The sequence below is a fragment of the Rhagoletis zephyria genome, unplaced genomic scaffold (assembly GCF_001687245.7).
Source record: "Rhagoletis zephyria isolate East Lansing unplaced genomic scaffold, Rhagoletis_zephyria_1.1 Rzeph_scaffold_00007, whole genome shotgun sequence".
NCBI lineage: Eukaryota > Metazoa > Arthropoda > Insecta > Diptera > Tephritidae > Rhagoletis > Rhagoletis zephyria.
The window spans coordinates 541,473-551,504 of record NW_016157091.1 but is presented as its reverse complement, the minus strand read 5'-3'; the positions used below and the strand labels follow the sequence as shown (position 1 = coordinate 551,504).

The 10,032-nt window shown below is 35.2% G+C and overlaps 1 protein-coding gene across 19 annotated transcripts in view; it reads right to left on the bottom strand.

Annotated features, from left to right (window-relative positions):
• Positions 1-10,032, bottom strand: part of shot (dystonin-like protein short stop) — an 852,754-nt gene that overhangs the window by 321,290 nt on the left and 521,432 nt on the right. For all 19 annotated transcript variants that reach the window (XM_017608278.1, XM_017607978.1, XM_017608395.1 and 16 more), the window contains 2 exons: positions 6,606-6,831; positions 4,587-6,546 (listed from right to left, as the gene is read on the bottom strand). In XM_017608278.1, coding sequence (XP_017463767.1) covers positions 4,587-6,546; positions 6,606-6,831 — 2,186 coding nt within the window. The remainder of the gene's footprint in view (positions 1-4,586; positions 6,547-6,605; positions 6,832-10,032) is intronic.

Genomic DNA, 10,032 nt, shown 5'->3' with positions numbered 1-10,032 from the left:
CTCGACGTACGAAAACCACGCTCTATAAGTCACTCATCATGCCCGTGCTGGTATATGGCGCAGAAGCATGGACAATGACAACGATGAGGCGGCTCTTGAAGTGTTTGAGAGAAAGATTTTGCGGAAGATTTACGGGCCTTTACGCGTTGGCGACGGCGAGTACCGCAGACGATGTAACGATGAGCTGTATGAGCTTTACAACGATATGGACATAGTGCAGCGAATTAAAATACAGCGGCTCCGCTGGCTTGGTCATGTCGTTCGAATGGACACCGACGCTCCAGTTTCACTTCATTGGCTTCACTTGCCGTTTCCAATTGGCGTCAGTTGGCACAGAGGAGAAACGACTGGCGTGCTTTGCTGAACTCGGCCAAAATCGCTTAGGCGGTTACAGCGCCAAAAAAGAAGAAGAAGAAGTGCCTTTTCCTGCCTTTTTCGCTATTTTATTTTGCCCTTTTTATAGGTTTTTAGGTCCTAAAAATCCGTTCCCTGGTAATGAGCTACAAAACTGCATATGAGCCATTCTTTTTTAGGTCGGACGTATTTCGTAAAAAAAATTATGTCATGTCTCAAATTTGAAGCGAAATCTTGTTTGTTTGTTCTATACATGAAATAAGCTAGCAGGTGTTCAGAAATTGTTTTATTCTTTTTTTTCTTCGGAGATATGATCTGTCAAAGTTTGCATTTTTTCGTGATTATGACTAATCATGTACTTCAAATCGTTATATCTCGGGTTCTGCTGATCGTGGAGACTTCATCTTAACGCCGTTTTAAAGCTAAGAAATAGACTTAACATTTCTATATATAAGATGGTCAAGATTGGCCTAAAGCTAACTTAGCTATTAACAGTTGAACTGTTTGAAGTTGATTTGCATAGTGAAGACAAGTAAATTGAGGATTTAAAATTATGCCATCGTAATCTTTGTTTAATTCTCTATAAAAAACGTTAAAAAATTGGCGATTTTCAAGAACTATTTTTTAAAATATCAACAAGTTTTTTTATTTTTATTTCGAAAATTATGTTAAAATATATTTGGTAAGGTGTTAAACATCGAGTTTCTACAAAAAGTAAAATTTTATTGCGGATTCCGATAGAATACCTATCCAGATATAATATTTGTATGGCAACATTTTTCTTTAAGGCGACAAACCCCTTAGAAATGGGCCTGGCAATTGCAGGACTAAAATTTGCAAAACAGATTTTATTGCGGATTTCGGCAGAATATCGGTTCGTTACCAATATTTCTTCCACAACTTTTCAATCCATATAGATATTCTAGCGAAATCTACAATTAAGTCTAAATTTTTGAACTAGAATATTCTTTGATCGAAAAAGTTGTGGAACAAATGTTGTTAATGAAGCGATATTCTGCCTTAAAGAAAACTCTTGCCATACAAATATAATAAGGCATTCTATCGGAATCTGCAATAAAATTAAATTCTTGCTAAAACTCGATGTTTAACACCTTACTAATTTTACACTTATTTTCGATTCTTCACAATTTTACTAAGACATCGCAATGAAAGGTATTGTTGAGAAGTTTGGTCAGAAAATATTTTCGATCAAGGTTGCCACGCTTCTATGTAATACAAATTTATATTTTGTTAATTTCAATCAGAATTTTTTCTAAGTATACACAGTACATATACGCTTAAGACTTGTACTATGGATTCCAACGTATTTCGGAATGGGGTTGCCACCTAAATTTTAGAGTGAGAAATTTACTTACTAGATATCGAAATCCATTTTTTTTTAAATTCCAAAATATTTTTTTAAAGCTATCCAAATCTTCAAACCTTTAAAAAGTACATGCACTCCGGGCAAAGCTCGGTCAACCTGGTACTAGAGAATTAAACAAGTATTACGATGGCATAAATTTAAGTCCCTAATTTACTGGTCTTCTCTATGCAAATCAACTTCAAAGTTCAAGTGTTAATAGCTAAGTTAGCTTTAGGACAATCTTGACCATATTATATATAGAAACGTTAAGCCCGTTTCCTTGGCTTTAAAACGACGTTAAGATGAAGTTTCTACGATGGGTAGAACCCGAGATATATGGAGTGAAATAACACAAACGGCAATAACGCAAATTTGTGTTATTTCCCAATTAAATGTGAAATAACACAAATTTGCTTTATTTAATTTCTCGTTGAACAATAAGACCAACTTTTAAACTTAACAATTGAGTAGTAAAGCAAAATAGTGCACATAGTGACTACTTATGCTACCCAGTTACATTTGACAAAAATTAGTACATGATCAAGTTAAATGGACGGATTTGTAAGTCTACAATTTTGAAAGTGCCCAGCATCGCGGCGGTCCGCGTTCACGCGCCGCCCCGCGCCGCGTCGCGTTCGACATCTCGCTCGTGCCCGCGTCCTCCGCCCTCCTCCCCTCCATTCGCAATTATGCACTGGTGGCATTACAACCGTTTAGAAAAAAGAATAAAAATAAAATGACACTAGTTCACTTCTGAAACTGCTTTTTAATGTCCAAGTAATGGGAATTAGTGCTTATGGTGTTACTGCATGTACCCCACCCATGATGGAATTAGGTGAAGTAATATTAGAGTGAGAAGAAAAATATTGACACTGCTTTATTTAAAAGTTTGCCTGTAAATTTGACTATAGGGCAGCCGAATGTTAGAAAATAAAGCGAGAAAGCTGTTTTATTACTTCACCTGTTTATTACGCCATTCATCCCACCCGCTTGTACCAAGTTTACGTTCAAATTTAGAAGTCTGAGAGTAGGTAAAATTTTACATATTTTTACAGCACTATGTCGTACCACATGTCTGCTCCGTCTTCGTAAACGAAATCTACAGGTCGGATATAGCAAGTGATGATAATGTAGAAATATTAACTGAAGATAAAACTCAAAACAATATTCTCTGTGTTATACATATGTATGCTGCGAACAGGAACGGCAACTTTTGTTTGATCCATGCCATGGCGGAATTATACCAGGTGAAGTAATTAGAGCGAGAAGAAAGATTTTGACACTGCCTTATATGAAAAATTGCCTTTAAAATTCACTTCCAATTAGTTCACTTCTGAAACTGCTTTTTGATGTCTAAGTAATGGGAATTATTGCGTATGGTGTTATTGCATGCACCCCACCCATGATGGAATTATACTAGGTGAAGTAATATTATAGTGAGAAGAAAAATATTGACACTGCTTTATTTAAAAGTTTGCCTATAAATTTGACTATAAGGCAGCCGTATATCAGAAGATAAAGCGAGAAAGTTGTTTTATTACTTCACCTGTTTATTGCGCCATGGTTCCATGCAAAGATTTTAAGGTTTTCCAGCAATATTTTCAACGTATTAAAAAGCAATTATTAAAGACGACGCTTTCCCCATATTATTTTTTATTTGTATTTTTGGAATAAACAAAGTTCTTTTTCCTTCTGTCAGTAAACTGGTTTGTTACAAATAGTATAAATAAGCAGTGGGAAATAGGCAAACCTTTGTTGGAAATAAAGCAAAACTCAGATTTTGGTATTATTTCCCATTTAAAAGTGAAATAAAGCAAATTTTGCGTTATTGCCGTTTGTGTTATTTTATCCCCCACCCTTAAACAGCCATCCTATTTTCAGGGCAACCATCTCCCCTGACAAAGTTTCAAAGGTCAGAGAATGTGCCTTTTTTGCCTTACAAGAGTGTGACATTTTAATAAACGAACGCAAAACTTTCTCACTCTTTGCCTTTCATTTAAAATCGAACACGAAAAGAGAAAGGGGCAATCAAATGGCGACATTTTTTAGCAGAAACGAAATCACCATTAAAGTTTGTTGAATTTTCATAATTTTTGTACGAAGTTTGAAACGTGGATTTATGTGGTTAGGTGAAGTGCTAAACTTTTATAAAAAATATATAAACATTAAATAAACAAAAGAAAAATAGCCAAAACTAGTGAAGTTACTTGACTCAACTAGTGACTTGACGCTAACTAATAAATTAATATTTTTTTTTAATAACTTTAATAGCAAACAATTTTTTTAAGCAAATATATATTTTCTATTTTTAAAAGAACAAAATCTAAAGTAAACCAATTTAATTATAAAAAATTAAAAAATTTAATTAAAAAAGGAAAAGTTTCGCTGCCCGAGGACTCGAATTTGGATCTTCAGAATGGCAGTCTAGTGCTTTGCTTACTGTGACTGCTGGGGAGGCGTAAGCAAAATGACATATATAAATGTCTATTGTTTCCTTTGCGTAAGCTAATTTCGAATCATCAAAGTGGCAGCATTCGAAGCTGGCAACGATATTTTCGAGTTCACTCGGATTCAGTGAAAGGAATTTTTCCGTATTCGTAGCAGACATTCGAATTCGTAGATTTTCTACGATGGATTCAATGATAGCCCTGATTACTTATTTGAGTACGCACAATACTGTTGTCTGTTTCGAACAAGACGGAACATTCAAATCGTAACCTCGATTTTTACTAACAGGCAGAAATTTCCTTTTTTCCTCAAAATAATAAGTGGCCAAAGTTAACTAAACTTTTTGCTTTTTATTAGAAAATTTATAATCAGTGTGGTCTCTGGAAAATAAGATGCAAACGTTATGTTCTATACTCACTTAAAAGTGTTGCCTCCAAGCCGTTAAGCCAAGCCAAAAGCTCTTCAATTATGTCGTCTAAGTCTTTAAGAGATTGCAAATGCTGTTCTAATTTCGTTCCTCGATTAATAGACCACTGTGAGACTTCATCCCAACGCTGCTGAATAATTGCTAACCAATTTTTTATTATCGGAATAGCATCTGGATATGCTTTGCTAATAACATCTTCAGCGAAACGGAAAGTTTGGGACTTCTGGCGATCCCTATTTTGCAAATCTTTAGAGAAATCATTATGTGATGCAATCATTTCCCGTGTAATTTTTTCATCATCTGGCGCATTTTTCGCATAACGTAACTTCTGTTCTGCGTGATCCAACCAATCAAATAAGGCATGAATTTCTCTATTTAGTTTTTCAGCATCTTTAAGAGCCTCCTGCAACCGTTCGTTTCGCCTTTTTGCTGCTTCTTTTACTTCATCCCAAAGAGTTTGCAGCTCATTAAGTTGTTGGTCTGTTTCTTTATTATCACTGGATGTTGCAAGTTCCCTTCCTGTCTTCAATACACCCTGCATTTGCGCTGCACGCTTTTGTAAATCGTGTTCGATATGCTTATGATGCTCTAATAATCCTTGTACCGTTTCTAAATCGCCATGCACCAAGCCGTTTTCATTCAAGCGATTTTTCGCCTTTTTTAGCCAATCAAGTAACTCAAAAAGAGCGTCTGAAAACTGCCCAGATAACAGCAGTGCTTCTTCCATCTTACGTTGCCGTTCAATGCTTTTCGACCACACGGTTGTCCACTTTTCTTTTAGCTCTGTTAACATTTTGAGGAGAATCGTCTCATCCCCTTTTGGAGCTCGTTCTAACAGATTTTTGCCGGAGCGTATGGTTGAATCATAGCTGGTTTGCTTTATTGTTAATTGTCTGTGTGTATCCTTCACCTTACTTATAAGTTTTTTTATTCTGGCAGGTTCCTTTGATTTAGTGGCATCTTCTATTATTTGTTCAAGCATTTTATCGGTTTCTTCAAGATATTGCATGATGCTATTCCAAGAGTCGTTATATTCACGAGCTTCTTTATAACCATGATCTAAAGCACGAGTGCGTTCTGCAGTTTTGCTCACAATACGTTCCCAGCGATGTTGCACAGAAACTAGAAGATTTTTTATTAAAATGACATCCTGCTTTTGACTAAAATATTTCAAATGAGTTCCCTTTTTATCAAGTAATAGCATGGCCTCACGATGGGTGCTAACATCTTTTTGTAGAATTTTATGTTCTTCCATTTGATCCTGGATAGTTCGTAAAACTCGTGAAACCGGAGGTGCATTTGATAACAGTTTTTCGGCTTGATCGAGCCATTCTACAAAAGCTTGAAGAGTGTCATGGAACTCTGTAGCTTCTTTCAGTGCGATTTCTAATTTAATCTTCTTATCGGAAGCGCGAGAAACAATCGCATCCCATCTTTGTTTAAGTGTACGCAAAGTATGCTGTAAATTACTGGAAGGAACTTTAATATTATTCTGCCGCTTTATATAATCCTGACCTTGGACTTGAATTGTTTCCACCTTTGGGCGGTTCTCCTCTAACTCATTGTATACTTCCATAAATCGTTCCAACTGCTCGGTTGCTGTTTCCGGTAAACCCCCAACAGGTTTACTGGCGCTTATTACGGCATCCACATCACCTAACCAACCAAGAACATCTTGTACCTCCGCAATATATTCTTGTGCTTCATGCAAAGCTTCTTCAAGTTCATGTTGTCGATCAGAAGCGGTTTGCATTAACATTTTCCACTTTGAGTTCAATTTTCGCAATTTGTCCTGGGTAGTAGAAGCCTCTACGGTACCCTTTTCAGTTTCGATAAGCTGGCGTCCAGCATCATTTAAAGTATCCACTGAACTTTGATGTGCTTGAATGTCATTAGCAATAACTTTCAATTTTGCTAATTCTACCTCTAAAAGCTGTGGATCACCAGGTACCTAAAGTCAAAATAAATTTAGTTGAGAATGCCTTAAATACATTCTTTTTCATACGTTACCGCTTTTAATTGATCTAATGTAATGTCTGTTTTATCAATCCATACTAAAAGTTCATTTAGGGCATGTTGGAACTGGCCAAGGTGTAAAAGAGCATGTTCTAATTGTTTTTGGCGTTCTACCATATTACGTAGTAAAGCTTCCCATCGATGATTTGCAACAGATAGTGGTTTTCGAATTGATGCAGCTTGCTCAGGAGATGTCCGATCCGTTAACTCCACGGCTTGCCTATTTGCAATACAAAAGAAGTCAAAACACATTAGAATTTTAGTAGAAATGAAAACCAAGTTTCAAAACTAATAATGTTACGCACATTCATTGGCGCATAACCACGTAATAATATACATATAATAAAATTGTAACAGGCCGATGTCTGTACATAAATAATAGATTCTAAAGAAAAACTAATATGGGGGGTCTTTATTAGAGCAACCAGGGACCGTAAATGTTATGTTTTTTTTTACCTTCCTTTTATTTCAAAAGAGTTAATACATTCTTCTCATACGTTACCGTTTTTAATTGATCTTAAGCAGCCCTGGGCGGCGCCTCCCCGGCGGCCATATTCGCGTATACATACACGCTCTGCTTTAGAAGGCAGCGAAATCATCATTCAACCGCACGACTTTTTCGCACGCACACAGTGAGATCAATTGCACGCACACTACAAAAATTCTCTGTCGAAGCTGCCCACCTCTGATCTAAAGTAATGTTTGTTTTATCAATCCATACTAGAAGTTCATTTAGGCAAAAAAATTTGACTTTTATTTTTTCAGTCAAATATAAAAGTTAGAATATGACTTCTACTTTTTCGTTAAAAAATATTTCTTATTATTTTTTTATATTATTTTTTCAGCCCAAGAAAAAAGTTAAAATGTGACATTTATATTTTGGATCAAAAATAAAAGTTAAAATATCATTGCTAAATATTTTAGGTATTTGATTGCAAGCGTTTAAGTTAAAAACATTTTGTTTGCTTCCTATAATAAAATATTCACGTTGATGACCTAAGTCGATATAGCCGTGCCCGTCTGTCTGTCTGCCTGTTTTTACCCAGATATGCCCATTCGTTGTACATTAGCTTTTCAAAGTGCTTTCTGATTATATTCATCTAAACTTGTGATGAAAAGACAGGGTTTGGTAACGATTTAAAAAAATAAAATAAAAATTTGAAAACATGTATTTTGAAGCTGTCCTATATGCATAGTATATTGGGTACATGACATATTATCAACTTTGTCTGACTTATTTGATGTGATCTGTGACAATAGATTTGACATGTAATTGAGGTTTTCTGATGACAAGCGCCACATCTGGTCCCGATTCTTTGTTGGAACTATGCGTAAACCTTACCTTTTTTATTTTGGGCGAGTTAAGCTGTCGCAATACTTCTCCTGAGAGGTAAAGGCGATGTCAGATAAAACTTTTGCTTCGCGTTGCGTGACAGATTCGCTTCGCCGCAGCGCGAAGCGTAAAGATGGCCAACTCTCATCTTTTTGTGCGCGTTGACAATCAGCCGGTTTAATATTTATTTTGTTTCGTCCAAATTCGAGTTTTCATGCAGAAACATAAAATTTAATTACATTGCTGATATTTTTAAAGCTAAATAAATGAAATCCACAGCCATTTTGAGGAGTAAAAAAGCAGTACAAAATTGTTTTCCTGGCGTTCATTGTGGCATACTTTTTGCTTCTGGCGCTTTGCTGGCAAAGTTATAAATGTCACGCAAAGCCACAAAGTTTTATCTGGCATCAGCTTAAGGGATCCATTGTTCCGGCATTATGTTTATGAGTCTGCCAGTCATTTCGTACAACCATTTCCACACAGTTAGTTATTAGGGGAAAGCACTATTTCTTACCTCACATAGCACTGCGGTAGACTCTAATATTTTGTTCTGAACGATCGAGACCTCCCATGCTCATATTACAATATTTTACCATACGAATTAGCTCTTGTTAGGAGTATCGCTTGTCGAAACTTATGGGATTTACTCCAATGGCATCCGATTCCTTGACAATGGTATGTCATTACCGGAATACCATTGATCATCGAAATCGGTTTCCGAAAAGACTTTAACGCTGCTTTTCGTCTGCGAAATCGGATAATTATTTATACCGACATAATTCTCGTCGACAGAAACCTCGTCGGTAATGTCTGCAGGTGCATTTATTGATGGAAATAATGCAATGCTATAGAAATCTACATTATCATCCTCTAAAAGAGCCAAAGATTCATGCAGAGAAAATCCTCTGTAGGAAATTTGTAGTATATTATATGCCCGATGTCCTACATGTAAAACGTTAATTTTTTTATATTTGAATAAGCAAATTTTTACTTACCGTGCAACGATAGCACCATATACCGAAACTTTGGAAAACTTGCAACTTTGTAAATCAATTACGTAGAAATTTTAGTAAAAAATTACCAGAACGTACTGTCGCCAGCTGGGTATACCGAGCACTAACTAAATGAGTAAAATAAGTGGTTCATGGAAAAACGTTACGTCATGTAAACTCTTGTGTAGGTGTCCTATTTATAGTACATTGGACATATCTGGGTTAACGCAACCTAGTAGTTCAGTTCTAGAGAATCAGACTGAAGTTTGGTATCTGATAATATATTAATCATTTGTCGGAACGGACAAAATATATTCTTGACTAAGAGATGTGACAAGTATTATACATCAAGTGCCAGAAACTCAAGTCAGTGTAGAACGCGCGTTGTCAACACTTAAGCTTGTTCTTAGTGATACGCGAAACAATTTGTCCGAGCAGAACTAGGCAGCTATGTACATCAATTGTTAAACTGAATTCCGAGTCATTGCTGTAAAAAGATGGATAACTTAAGGCTTAAATTAATGTAAATAAATGTTTATCTAGGAAATGTATTTATAGAAGATGGAAAACTGTTATTAAAGAGATATGCATTTTTTACTTTGATATTTTTTTCAATTAAAACATATTGTACTGCTATTTTTGACCGAAAACATAAAAGTAAAATTTTAAATGTTATTTTTTACCGCAAAAATAAAATTCAGATTTTAACTTTCATATTTGACCGAAAAAATAAAACAAAAATTTTAACTTTCATTTTCACTGAAAAAATATAAGTTAAACTTTAACTTTTATTTTTAATTGGAAAAATAAAAGCTAAAATTTAACTGTTATATTTGACTGAAAGAATATGAGTATGAAGTCTAGAAAAAAAGAAGTCTGATGAGGAGATGTGGTGATCTCCGAAATAGTGCTATAACTTCTACCGCTTAGACTTTGTTGCTTTTTCAATTTTTCCTAATTAACAATCGTGGTACAAAGCCCAATAAAAATATTAAAAATAAAATGTTAACAAGCCACAATAACATTGACAAAAAAAATAATGGTTAATTACTGACTTTTTTGAAAAAAAGTAAAGAAAATTTAAATTATAATCATC